We start from the raw sequence: 14073 nt of genomic DNA on the forward strand, positions 1-14073 counted from the left end.
CCGGCAATTTAAGGTCAAACACAAAGTAATGTCAATACACACCCGAAGATATGCATTGGATGTTTCTCTACATATTTATTGTTCAATTGATCGTAAAATTGAAACAGGTGTATTTATTAGTGCTGTTGCGGACTCACTAAAAATTGAGGATTGTAATTTTGCTGGGCTTCCAAAAAGGGTATCCTGACTAATTTCACTCCCATCCCAATTCTCTTCTTGAATTGGCAAACGGGAACTACAAGTACCAGTAATCATAAAGAAAATAATTGCGAAACTGATTTTATTGAGAGACGATGTGATTTCTCCGGGCGTTGAGGGAAATAAAGAAATAAAAAATAAAAAATAAACAAACTATAAAACCACAAGAAAATAAATAAATAAATAAAATCATAACCAAAATAAATAAATAAAAAATAAAAATAATAAAAAAATAAAAATAACAAATAGATAAATAAATTTAGTAAGCGTCATACCAATACATTTTTTCAGGCTGCGTTTGTCTTGGTGTTATCTTTTTCTGTGTCCCCGTATCGAGTGCGCAAAAGTTACCGTTAACATTTTTCCAAAATGGGTACGAGATCTACCACCAACCAACAATAAATGAATGCAATTTTTACGGCATTCCGCCGAAATTTATTATACTTCAAACTTTTATAGAGCACCAAATATAGCGGGAGAGTACTAATGTTATCGGATCGTGGTGGGAATATATTTTTAAAACAATAAAAATAGGAACAATTCAGTCCTGAGATAACGCTGGTTGGAAGTGCTAGGCTACTAAGAAATTTACTCGGCAATGGGAAAACTGCCAGCTAACAGGTAATATAAGCTGCAAGCGACGAAAGAAACAGGCAATGCTCGTCACGCCGAAAAGAACGTGCTTTTGCCGGGTTTTAATGGCTTATCTGCTCCCAAAAAGAATAGATACTACTGTTTCAGCTTTTGTCAATGTGCGAACAAGTTCCGCTTTTGAGAAACACGTGTGCGGCTCCAGGAGGCGGCTATGTTACAAAGAACTACGATTTCGGAGAGCTAGCTAGACAAGGAGCGGAAAGAATGCAAGGAAATGTACAATCTGAGTTACCTTGCCAACCGCACGTGAACTCAGATTTGGTAGTAGGGGAGGCAATACAGCGAAGCCTCATTGGTTGCTTTTGTTTTTAGGCAGATGAAAACAGGAGTCGCTCGCATATAAAGCCGATGCGGAATTGGTGGAATACCAGTTTCTGCATCGCATTCAAAGCTTCAACATTAGCAAGGAAAGCCACCTGAAAACCAGCCACCTATTTTGTTAGAAGCCGTGAGTATAAATGCTTTGTTTATTTTTTCTGCAGTGCTTGCCTGGATGAAAAAAGTTATTCGCAACGGAAGTTTGTGTGAGTTCTAGCATACTACCCACTGGTTGAGGTGAAGGCTTTTGTGCGCATGAACGAAACTAACGATCGCATTTGCCAGATTGCTTAGAAAATAGAGCGTCTACAAGGCACCATATCAGAATCCACCCTCAGCAGCACGTACAGCGTACTGTATGAGTACATTGCCCGCTGCAAACAGTTGATGCTTATGTGCAGCATGATATTTTTCTCGGCTACAGCCTCGAGTTATTTCTTGTTTTAATTTGTTGTTCGCCGTTAACTTGGCAAGAATATTGTTACTCATTTACAAAGCAAGATAAATTGCTCGAAGTTATAGGCTTGTAAATTTTCCTCGGGGAAACGCACTCCGAAATACTTTTGTGTGAGTAGTTGCAGAATAGTGGTTCCGGCTTAGAGCACCCATGACAGCTGGGCGATCAGAGGGGCAGTATTTACCTCGATGGTTTCAGAGCCATGTTTTCATGTAGGTATAATTGGTGCTTTGGTGGTGTGGTTCAAGAGAGTGGAGACAATCATTCCCGTTAAGGTAATTTTCATGAAGCCGAGGACGCAAATACTCACAGAGCGCAATGATTGCCGTCCAAATGTTAGCAATTAAAGAGAATGACATACTGTTGGCGCAGTATACCTTACCAAAAGGTAAAGCGAGCATTAAAGCATAGTATTCATATGATGCAATTTAAACATGATTCTTCATGCTATTCTAGAGATTGAAGTAGGTAACAATCATCATCAAATATCTAAGAGCAGTGTTAGACTGCCTGCACTTGTTTTAAGGCCATGTTGAGAAGCACTTCCTCGCCAATTTGACGAGCAAGTATGAAGCTTACTAAACTTGTTAGTGCAACAGTAGCGGGTAAATGCTATGGTTGAAATTGAGTGGTAAGAATTTAAATGCCAATAAATAAACCAGTTGCCGTTCGCTTGCTAAGCATTATTTTAGGTTACGCAATAATAGATGTTGTCATTTTTACTACACCGACTAAATTCATCTAAAAAATCTGTAGGACACCGTCTACCGTTCAACCTTTTTCAAATTACAAGAAAAAAATGAGAACGGGAAGTATTTCCACAAACGTCTACCGATCATTCCAATACTCCTTAAGAACAGTGTAGCGGGCGTATTTAGGAACACCTAATCACTATCACAAATACAAAGCGAATTGAAAGGTACGAGATAATTTTATTGTAGCAGCCAGATATTTCCAGATTTTTTTGGTATTGTCAAAAAGATGTTTTTCGAGCTGAGATCGATCTTAGTAGTCACAACACAACACTAGTAGTCACTTAGACTACAAGTGTACTTAGTAGTCACAAAACCTTCGCTTTTCCGAATTTCCTACTTTCAGGAAAGCCGCCCCAAATGCGTCTGTCTGCACCTTCCAGAAAGCCCTACGCTCAAACCATCGATGGCGTACTCAGAAATCCTAATTTCGACCCTGTCATGTTTCGTAAAAACTTCAACTTCCGCGCTTCGGAAGGAGACCTCGTCCAATTCACGCACCCGAAGAGCGGCACAAACTGGGTCTTTCACATCACACAGCTGATTCTCAAGAGGGGCGAGCCTGTCCGCAGTGCGAAGGAGTACACGGACAACCAGCGATTCATGGAAGGCATGGAGCTGGAGGAGTGGAGACCGAGGCTGCCCATGCGACTCATCCTCACCCACCTGCCTCCACGAAGGGAAACCATGAGCGACGAGGCCAAGTACGTCTACGTGGCCCGCAACCCGTGGGACGTCTGCGTTTCCTTCTACCACATGGTAACAAACTTCAGCACCTTCCGCTTCCAGGACGGCACCTTCGACGAGTTCTTCGAGGCGTTCCTCAGTGAAGACTGCGGTGGGCACGGGAGCTACTTTGACCACGTAGCTGCCGGCTACGCCCTGCGATACGAACCAAACATGTTTTTCGTGACCTACGAGGAGCTCAAGCGGGACACCAGAGACGTCGTCCTTCGGCTGGCCTACTTTTTAGCCGAGGAGTACGGCAGAGAGCTGGAGGATGATGAAGCCTTGCTTGGAAAATTGCTTGAAAGAATTGCACCGGAACAAATGAAGAACATTGCAGTGCTGGACTTCAGTGGTGTTTCAGATCCCGAGTGGAGTAGAACCATGCAACGATTAGAGGTGACGTTCAAGGATGGCCACGACGGGAATACCAAGAAGTACGGACTTGTAAGGGAGGCTAAAGTGGGTGGCTGGAAAAAGTATTTTTCAGTGGAACAGTTGAGGCAGAAGGAAGCGAAGATCAGCGCAGTAGAAAGGAGGTCTTCTGTCATGAACCTTTGGCGAGATATACGAGAAGAAGCGATTAAAATTATTAGTGAAAGTTGAAAGTCTAGGAATAATAAAATTTGTTACCTATTTAGCGTGTGTTGACCGATTTGTTTTTGCGTGACGAACATTTGTTGTACCAGATGAGGTTTCCGTGTTACACGAGAGGACGGACTCCCATTCTTCCTGTATTAGGTGGGTCACGTTGGATGCCATCAAAAGCTAAAGCATATTGTTGCCGGAGACGCTGCAATCGTGGTAACGTTTCAAATACTTTTCTTTCTAGAGGTGTTGTTTCATAAACGTGCTAGATGAGGGTTTGCGGAACTCTCCGTGAAGATCTAGGAATATGTTAGAATGGGAGGGGGCTAAAGAGGGAGGCTCAATTTGCAAACTCAAAGCCTCGAAAAATAAGTGGGGCTGCAAGTTTAAATATATTCAAAAAGAACAATCGAAAATTCTGAACTGGATTCGGCATTAGCCCTAAGGCTGCTGTTGACTGTCGTGTGGAGCACGCTAATATAAATTTTGTAACATATAGTCATTTTATTTCTGCTCGTACATTGCGAACAGACAGCTAAATCAACGGTCCGTCTCCGAAGATCCCTTGCGCGGATATTTTGTATGTGTAAAACGCCAGAAGGTCCCGAAGAGAATATTGAGTTTTAGCATAGCGGCTCCCGTACGCTACGCTACGGTTAGCGGGTAGCGGGACCGGACTGCGTATGCGCGCGCGGGGAGTGCGAGGAGGTTGCCCCTCAGCGGAGGGAAAGAGCGGGCATGGCGAAGGCAGGCCGCGCGGAACTAATCCACCCCACCGTGACGAATTTGCTCTCCCCAGTCGCGCCCGCTACCCGCCGCCGTAGCGTTAGCGGACGGAGCACGCTATGATAAAACTCTCTATTGTACCTGCCATTTTAGCAATTCGAACTGAGGTCATCGGCATGTCAGCTTGCGCTGTTTATGAAAAGGTAGTAGTGTGGACGTTTAACGCATTCCAGAGACCTAAAAAAATTATCGAGATACTTTGTGATTGGGCTGATCGGACTGTAGTCAAGTGGTGTTTCTGTGGTATTAGGCTAGAGTTATGGCAGCTGTAGTGTTTATTGTGTGAGAGTTGTGGAACCGGGATACTAACCGTGCGAGTCTCGTACTCCTAGCTGCACGCTGGAATCGGTAACAAAAATATTATCAGTTGGCATCACGTATTCAGGCTTAAGCTGGGTTCAAGCAACCTTGGTCTTTTCTGTGGATAATGTGCGCCTACAATTCCTGCCCGTAAAACCCGTGGGAAAACTTGAGTTGGTGACCTTGCCAGCAAAACACTCATTTTCGTTTCCTATGTCAGCAACCCCTTTCATGCAGAATTAGGGCCTCCTATTAGCGAGCACCACAGTGTCCACGAGATATGGCTTTGTACCCTACCCGTTGATAGGATTCATCTTGCAAGTGCAGAAACTGTATAAAATGACTTTCCTTCCGGCAGCGAATGCAACATTATCTGCGCGAGTTAGCAGGCGATGCCCTGCAATTCCAGTAACGATTCTTGTACTGACATTTTAACAGTCCAGCGACCCTGTCCCAAATAGTGCGCGCAAATCGGGCCCCTGCGTTCCGCTAACAGAAGTATAAAACTGCCCCCAACACGGATATTTAGTGAAGCCCGACCGAGCTACGAATGGCGTTTGTAGTAAGATGCAAACTGTGGTCGCTCACGAAAGCGTGGTGGACTGGTTGGGCATAAGCCATGTGTTTTAAAAGGCTTGTATTTGGCACGACGTAATGCGTAGCGAAGCTTGAGTGTCGCACGTCGAGGTTAAAGGAAATTTCAGGGGAACGATACTTTCTGCCCCGCGTTCGCTGGCCAAGTCGGTGCCCCAGACTGTTTATGGCCCGCTGAGCGACATGGAAGGGGACCGTTCTAGAACAGATTTTGTTGTTTTCACTGATGCTTAGTGCGACAACTTCTGAACCGCATGCGAAATACCCACCTCATAAAAAACATCTTCCCTTTTATGACCTGGAAAACTGAACGACCAGCGAAAAGATTTAGCGCAGGACATTTCGGGGACACACTTATTTATATAATTGTACCAGAAAATAACACTTTTCTGGAGTTTTGATGACGGCATTTCTAAGCAAAACAAACGCACACAAGCACACTCCTTTATTTTGACCCTAAACGTCTTAGAAATGGTTTGTAATAACATTACACAATTCCCTCTAATTGCATATTGATTTAATGAGGCGCTCGAAGCTTAGGTCAATATAACATTTTCAACTGAGCGCGACTTGGGCGGCGATCACGCTCTAATAGTCCAAACACTGCAGTGTAAGAGGATCAATCCTGAGGTGACGGTCGAAAAGAAAATGATAACTGCGGTGGTATCGTATATCCATAAAGAAGGTGACAATCTTAAGCGGGTTCCTGGGAAATATCAGGTGTGCATTGTGTTTTACGCACCATGCAAACAAGGTGGGCTGTGTAGTATAGTATATTGTCACTGGATAAGGTATCAAGTCCCCAACGGAGGCCATTTTGGTGTTTACGAGTGTGGCGTATTTGCCGCTTCTACGTCCTCGCCGCTAACTTAGAGCGGTGCGTTTGCTAAAAACACTGCCGAAGAGGCAGCCTTGTGGTATCTTCGGACTCACTTCTGCTGCTGAATTACTGCTGCACGCGTTAACTTTGATTCCCATTCACCACGATGTAAGTCGGGTGCAGCCACAGAGCAGGGTGGGACAAGGTAGGGTTATAATTGGCCCACTAAAGCGAATAAACTACCAAATGGTGGTTACAATGCATGTCGCAGTGTAAACAAATGGATCGTGGTGGGAACTGACCAGTGATAATTGCGGCGCCACGGAAGTATAGCAGAAGAGTGCCGATCCTCTCAAACCTTCTCTAGTGACCCTTGTGCAGCGGTATCAGCGGCAGAAAGAAGCCTAGTCCATGCGGTAAGAAACACCCCAGGAAACCACGTCACGTGCTTCAGATATCGAGAATTTGTAAGCAATCGACATTACAGATATCTAGGAGACGTATGATTGCTCTTCGAAATTACATATAATCAACGTTGCTACAACTACAAAAAACACATCCAAATCACACAAAGAATAACGCAGAATCTACCACTCAGGGTACTTTATTATGCTGTTTATTTTGATGTTACCTTAGTGGTACTGCTGATGGATATTGTTGGGATACGCATGTAAGACGTATATGTACGCCTAGTCTACATTGGTTTTTAAGTGCGAATGCACTTCTTAAGCGACCCTGAATCACGCGTCCACCGCCATCCGTCCGTCCGCACCACATACCCACTTAGGGCGATTGGCCAAGAAGACTTTTTAAGTGCGAAAGCGACCCCACCACATACCCACTTAGGGCGATTGGCCAAGAAGAGTTCCTTCGCATCACCCGTGCATTCGCACTTCCCCATGCTCCCCTTCGGGGAAATGCGGGTGAATTTTCTGTCTTTGGCGCCAACATTAGTTTTTTATATCCTTGACTAGTGACGTTAGTATGATATTGTTGAGATGAACATGTATCCGCAAAGGGGTATATTGGTCTGTGGTCTGGCATCAGTGAGAGCGTGCGCTCAGTGCTACCTTGGTAAAATGACCACCCAGCTTTTTGTACTTTCACGCAGCAAACAATCCAATGTGATGCATTGGTCAATACCCCACTACGCGAACTGGTTGTTCTCTGGTTGTGTAATCGTGTACAACACGCAGGGCTTGCGCGGAATAAGAAAAGTGCGGGAGTAATCGCTGGCCCATACACCCCAGCGTATTTACCAGCCTCACTGTGGAGATGTAGTTTCTGATCGTAAATCACTAATGTAGATAGTGCCAAGAATGATTGGCATGCACCGATCAGCACAGTGTGATTTCGGCAGTGCATTATTAGGGTTTTGTTGTTGTTGTAGTTTTGTGTTTCATGATGAATATTACGATGATAATGCGCATGCACGTATCCCGACCTGGTCTTTACGCCGAAAAAATTCACGTTTGAACGTTTTTGCTGTGCTACAAAGCTTGCTTACGCTGCACGTGAGTGTATCCGTAACTTCGTGGGGCATGAAGCACTTGCTCAGGGTCTAATGTGAAGAATGTTGGCGAAGTATTGACAATATTTATAGCAGCAGTGGGGATTTCAAGAACAAGAAAGGCGACATTTGCACACAATACACTGTAAACACACCGGCATTCTTGGAAAACAAAGCCCTAAATAGGTAGATTCCAACTTTAATAACAGCCCGTCACATAGCTCTTTCATGTTTTGTACAGCCTCATGAAGTCCATAAATGAAAGCCAAACGTTGGAAGTTCGCACTTTTTAACGACTGATAAATGAAACGAAAGAAAGAAACACCAAAGCTGCGCTTGCATTCTCCGGCAGAAATAACCAGCATTCAAGAAACTGTTAGGAAATGTTTCCTGTGGTAACTATTTTCGCAAAACGTATCTCTACAGGGGAAAGACCCATCCACATGTCCCATTGACACTTTCCGCTTTCCTTGTTGACGTCGATGTATGCGACGTTTCACATCTCATGTGTTCATTGAACGCAGTTCAATCCAGAAAGTTTCGAGTAGCAGTTATATTCTCTTTTGATCCCTCAGACGCACGTTTCCGTTTATCTAGACACTCACGACTGTGGGGCGTGGCAATCTTAGAAATAAAAAAAGGAATGCCCGACTATGCTAGCCTGACGCAGTGCAAATGACTGAAAGATTAATCCACTTTTTGCTGAGTTTCAAGTTTATACCGCTTTGGCCATATATACACTAAATCCGTGCTTTTTTCTTTCTACACATCTACAGCTACACATCTACACATCTACAGCTACAGCTAAGAAGGGTCCACTCGAACATTTCAGTTTGCTCTCACAGAAGTGCAGCCCAACCTCATTCCTGTGACGTCAGCTCATCCACACCTTTGCTCCCCAATAGCCTACTCGTTTACTGATAACTTAGAGCAAAAAAAAAAATAAAAATAAAAAAGAGGACACGCCTGAACCCTCCAGGATCAAAAACGTGTATGCAGCAAAACCAAACAAGAAACCGAACAGGAAACCGAAACCCCCTGCTTCGGTTCTGTGGATACGACACATACATCATACATGCGCGGACAGTTTAATATTAAACGAGTGTACCAACATTGCGATGCTTCGTCACCATCATCACCAGCCTATCTACGCGCACTGCAGGGCAAAGGCCTCTCCCATTTTTCTCCAATTACCCCGGTCCTGTACTAACTGCGATCAATTTATCCCCGCAAACTTCTTGATCTCATCTGCCCATCTACGTCTCTGCCGTCCCCTGCAACGCTTGCCTTCTCTAGGGATTCACTCTGTTACCCATAACGACCAGCGGTTATGTTGCCTTCGCATTACATGCTCTGCCCACGTCCATTTCTTCTTTCTAATTTTTTCTAAGATATCCTTAACACGCATTTGTTCCCTGACCCACTCCGCTCACTTCATGTCCGTTAATGTTACACCTACCATCTTTCACTCCGTTTCCCTCTGAGTCGTTCTGATTTTAAATTAAACCCTCTTAGTCAGCCTCCAAGTTTCTGCCCCGTACGTGAGTACCGGTAAGATGCAGCTGTCATACACTTTCTTCTTCAGGGACACTGGTAGGCGGCCATTCATTATCTGAGAATGTCTGCCGTATGCACTCCACTCCATTCTTATCCTTCCAGTTATCTCTGCCTCATGGTTGGGATCCGGGGTCACAACTTGGCTTAAGTAGATATATTCGCTTAACCCTTACACTGCCTCGCCACCTATCTCAAACCGCTGTTCTGTCCTGACGTTACTGGTCATTACTTTGGTTTTTTGAATATTGTCGCGAAGCGGAGGTCTCTTGATGATTTCTGGTTGTTTTGAGTTCTGTTCCCGCCAACGGGGCTCTTCCTCCCAAGTGTTTTGTGTGAAAGCGCTTCGGACGCGGCTGGGCCCTGGCCCCCTTTTTTCTGAGAAACGGCTCCGGCCCGTATGTTTGCCCGTTGGCCGACCAGGAGACGACGGCTGTTGAGGGGAGCGAGCCGTCTTCTCTGCTTCTATTACCTCGGCGGCGGCGTTCCATACTCTCCCGTGGCGTGTGCGCTGTTCGCCTTCGGGCTCCGTGTCCTCGGTGTTCTTCACACGACCTTCCTGTTTTTTCCCAGTTTACTTTAGTGCGTTTTGTGTAAACTGCTTTCTTTACACCCATGGTTCTCCAAGTGCGCGTTTTTGGGTTCGGCCTTGTGTCTGTGTTTGATTTTTTCTTTTCACTTTGGCGGGAACATGTCTGATTGGAGCTAAGAAGCGTCTCCCAATTGGCTGCAGAAAGCCTTGTTCCATTGCGTCCGCACGCCCCAGGATGCACTTTTTCCCCCCATACGTCCCCCACTGGACCGCTTGAAGCGAATATAAGGCGGCGCCTCCGGCTATTGAGGGCGGCGGACGGCGGGCGGCCTGCACCAGGACTCAGTTCAGAAACTCTGCCGCTCGTCATCGTGCCCTCCCGCCGGGAGAACGAGGTCCAGTCAGCCATGTCCCGCTAAGTACTCTCGTTCTATTGGCTGTCTTTCTCATTTATGTAACAAGTGTATTCGTTCTGATTTTTATGTGCTAAATGTCATCAATGTTACCAGTAATATAAATTAGTTAACATTAAAACCTCTTCAACGCCTCGACTTTTCCTTGCGAAAGCATGCTACCGTAGCGGCAGGCATTGGACCAAATTACGCCGGTACAATATTAATTTTCAGGCCCACGATTCTACTCTGTTGGTCCAGTGCGGAAAGCATGCTTTGCAAATCGTCCCCCCAGTTACTAAGGAAGGCAACGTCATCAGCAAATCTGAGGTTGCTGAGGTATTCTCCCATACTCCCATCTGTTCCCAATCCAAGGTTCTGAATACTTCTTCTAAAAATGCTGTGAATAACATTGGAGAGATTGTGTCTAATTAAGCAGGGACTACTGTGCATGCATACATATAAATATACATAAATATATACATATATATATATGAATATATATATATATATATATAAATATATATATATATATATATATATATATATATATATATATATATATATATATATATATATATATATATATATATATATATATATATATATATATATATACAGGGCGTCCCAGCTATCATACACCAAGATTTCAAAAAAGAGAAATTGCGTAACTCCAAGAAAATCTAGTGCATAATGTTTGCAGTACTGTGAAGAAGCAGAGAGTAATTTTTTCGTTAATGATACTTAATAACTAATTGTCATTACTTATCTAACTCGATAAATACTCTCCTAATCACTAAAGTGTCAATGAGGCACTTGTAGGTAACCACGAGGAGCATCTAACTGCGGTATTTTCAGCGATGAACTAATTGCGTACACATTTATTCTGACTGATAAAGGAAACCCGCGAAATATCAAAAATACCACGTGACGGCGCCTCCGCGCGCACCGTAAAGCAACGCCCTCAAACAGGCTGCCTCTGAGTTAGCCAGAATGAAATAGACAAAAGGAAGAAAGAATAAATCGCGACCGAGTTTGTTTTATATCTGCACACGCGTCCCTCGAATCTTGCTGCTGGTGCTCCTTCCATGCATGCTATTATCAAGGTGATGCGTTGTCTCTTCGGGCGGGTAACACGCGAAGCAGTTGCTTTCAATCAGCTTTGTTTGGGGACGCTGCTTTACAATGCGCGCGTGAGCGTCATAACGTGGTATTTTTCACATTTCGCGGGTTTCCTTTATCAGTCAGAATAAATAACTACGCAATTAATTAGTCGCTGAAAGTACCACAGTTAGATGCCCCTCGTGGTTACCTACAAGTGCCTCATTGGCACTTTAGTGATTAGGACAGTATTTCTCGAGTTAGATAATTACAATTAGTTAATTACCTCTCATTAACGAAAAAATTACACTCCGCTTCTTCACAGTACTGCAAACTTTATACACTAGGTTTTCTTCGAGTTACGCAATTTCTCTTTTTTAAATCTTGGTGCATGATAGCTGGGACACCCTGTAGATATATATATTATATATAGGAGAAGAAAAACTTCGAACAAGTTAAAAGCACGATTGTGGCCTACGTTTCAGCAAAGAGAACTTGCTTTCCTATATATATATATATATATATATATATATATATATATATATATATATATTTCCTCGCGAGACTTTTATACGTAGCAAAAACTTCGGGTGTGCAAAGTTACATATACATTTCAATAAACCGAGAATATGATGAGCATAGTAAAAAGAGGAACCGCAAGGGACAAAGTATACGTGAGGCAAAAATAATGTACACTGAAACGCGTGACCGGACAATGTTTACTGTACCCGAAAGTTATGGCTCTGGTCTCACCACGACTGATACCCGTCAGCCGCACGAGCCACTCATGTCGGTAACGGAAGAGTTTAAGGGAACCACGGAGAGTTTTTTCGCTTTCTGTGGAACCTCCGGGCTACGCAGCGAGGAGTAGCCTCAGACCCGTGGAGGTTGCACTGCGGTCGCATGACGAAGTGCTGGGATGGTGAGCTGTTTCCAAGGACCTACGTCAGGATATTGGAGCTTGCGGAGGTTCTATGTCTCCGCTCGGGCCTACACCGCGAGCCACCTTGAGAAAACGAATTTAATGGCCAGGGCTTCCTAGAAAAACACAGAAGGAGCAACCAGAACAGGATCGGGACTGGGCAAGGGCGAAGGTTTGGTGGTCAGAACCCGGCACAAAACCCGGCACACATGCACTACCAGCCTTTCCAACTTCCTCTTTAGTTACTAGTGGGGCATCGCAATTTGAGTTTGTATCGTCCATCGTCCCTGGCAGAAATTCTGGTGTCGAATCATTCTGCTACGTTTATTATCTCGTCAACGCTGTGCGTAATATTACCCTGCTCATCTCTCAGGGCGTACATCCTGTTTTTTGTAGATTACTACCTTTCCCTTAGCTGCTTCCAAGCTTCCGCCTATTTGCAGCGTTTTCTTGATCACTGCCATGTCATGTGTACGAATGTCGTTTTTTTTACTTCTGTTGATCAGTTTCGCGAGCTCGGGTAATCCAATCCTATCCCCGTACTTGACATTTCACATTCTTCTCTTTGGCAATTAGTTCCTTTGTTTTCACAGTTTCTGTTATGATCGTCTCAACGGAAACCCCAGTAGTTAGCAAGTGAACGAAGGCGCCCAGACACGGCGGCAGCGCTGAGCGCCACGAAGAAGAAGCAGACGCAATGCTGCCGTAGAGAAGACTGGATTGCCCCGCTTGAAATGGGGAGAGTGTTTATTGTTTCCCAGATATCACCCTCTCGCTCGCTTGCCCCGCGCCCGAGAAGCGGTGCAGTTGCGGGCACAGGCGGCCGCTCGCTTGCAGCCTCTCGTTTCGTAGTACGGTGAAATATAAGGAATATGACCCTCCTCCCGCATTTGATCAGTTCACCAGTTGGGAAGCTTGTCTTCACTGTGCGTAATAACTGGCGGATTTCCTTCGTCGGCGCGAGCGCCGAAGATAGCGGTCCGACCCCTCTTGCGATTGACGTTTCGTGTCTGGCTCCGTTGCTTGTGAAGCGGAACTCGGGTGGCGGACGACTCTCTGCGGCTGAGGAGTCGGCATAAACAGTAGACCCGGTGTTGGGTTGCCTCCGGCGTCGGTCTGATCGCTTTCGGTAGCTTCAACTGGGGTTTGCGGCGGCTTTTCGTCGTCGGAGATAATGCAGGGAGCAATTCCCGGTCGAACGTGGTCCCCATGTCTGTTCCAGACTGACCCGTCTTGCAGCTCTATCTCAATTGAAGACGAGCTTGTGGCATTCCGGGCAGTTCCAGGAATTCAGGCAGGGCCTGGGCGAAAGTTTCATGCAAATACAGGCTCTCCTAGCGAAGGCATATGTGCCTTGCGGGCATTCTCGTCGCAGCGAAGCTTCTGCTTGAGTAATTTAAACTCCACGTTTGCTCGCAGGTTCGGATTCAGCGGGTCGAGAGCTGCTTGAAGTTTTCGCCGCATGAGAAGCTCAGAGAGTGTCGACCATGCCAACGAGTGCTTCGTAGTTCGGTAGGAGAGGAGGATGCGGTCGATGCTCGGTTGAAAATCCCCCGGCTGAGCTTTCTTGAGCTTCGACCTTATAGTTTCGGCGGCACGTTCGGCGGCACCGTTCGAAGCAAGATGGTAGGGGCGAACGAGAATTCTGCGAATCCCGTTGCGAGCGAGGAAGTTAGCGTACTTGTCGCTGGTAAAAGCAGTGCCGTTGTCAGATACATCTGTATCCGGCAATCCATGCGTGGAAAAAAATTTCCGCAGGTACTCTCTAGTACTCTCCGCAGATGATGAAGTGACTGGGACCACTTCCACCCATTTTGAAAGCCCGTTAACGAAAACAAACAAGTAATGGCCTTTGAATGGACCGTCGAA

At 45.2% G+C, this 14073-nt stretch overlaps 1 protein-coding gene across 3 annotated transcripts in view; it reads left to right on the plus strand.

Annotated features, from left to right (window-relative positions):
* The first annotated feature begins 811 nt into the window (after nucleotides 1-811).
* LOC144147265 (sulfotransferase 1E1-like) overlaps nucleotides 812-14073 on the plus strand; it is a 55126-nt gene continuing 41864 nt past the window's right edge. The window contains exons 1-2 of one of the 3 annotated variants that reach the window (XM_077679357.1): nucleotides 1146-1300; nucleotides 2726-3745. In XM_077679357.1, coding sequence (XP_077535483.1) covers nucleotides 2740-3711 — 972 coding nt within the window. In that variant the 5' untranslated portion in view covers nucleotides 1146-1300; nucleotides 2726-2739 and the 3' untranslated portion in view covers nucleotides 3712-3745. Of the gene's footprint in view, nucleotides 1301-2725; nucleotides 3746-14073 lie in introns of those variants that run through there. The other 2 variants (XM_077679358.1, XR_013317876.1) reach the window with 2 other exon arrangements.

Source organism: Haemaphysalis longicornis, unplaced genomic scaffold (genome assembly GCF_048455015.1).
Source record: "Haemaphysalis longicornis isolate Haplotype H1 unplaced genomic scaffold, Haemaphysalis longicornis Haplotype H1 scaffold_7, whole genome shotgun sequence".
NCBI lineage: Eukaryota > Metazoa > Arthropoda > Arachnida > Ixodida > Ixodidae > Haemaphysalis > Haemaphysalis longicornis.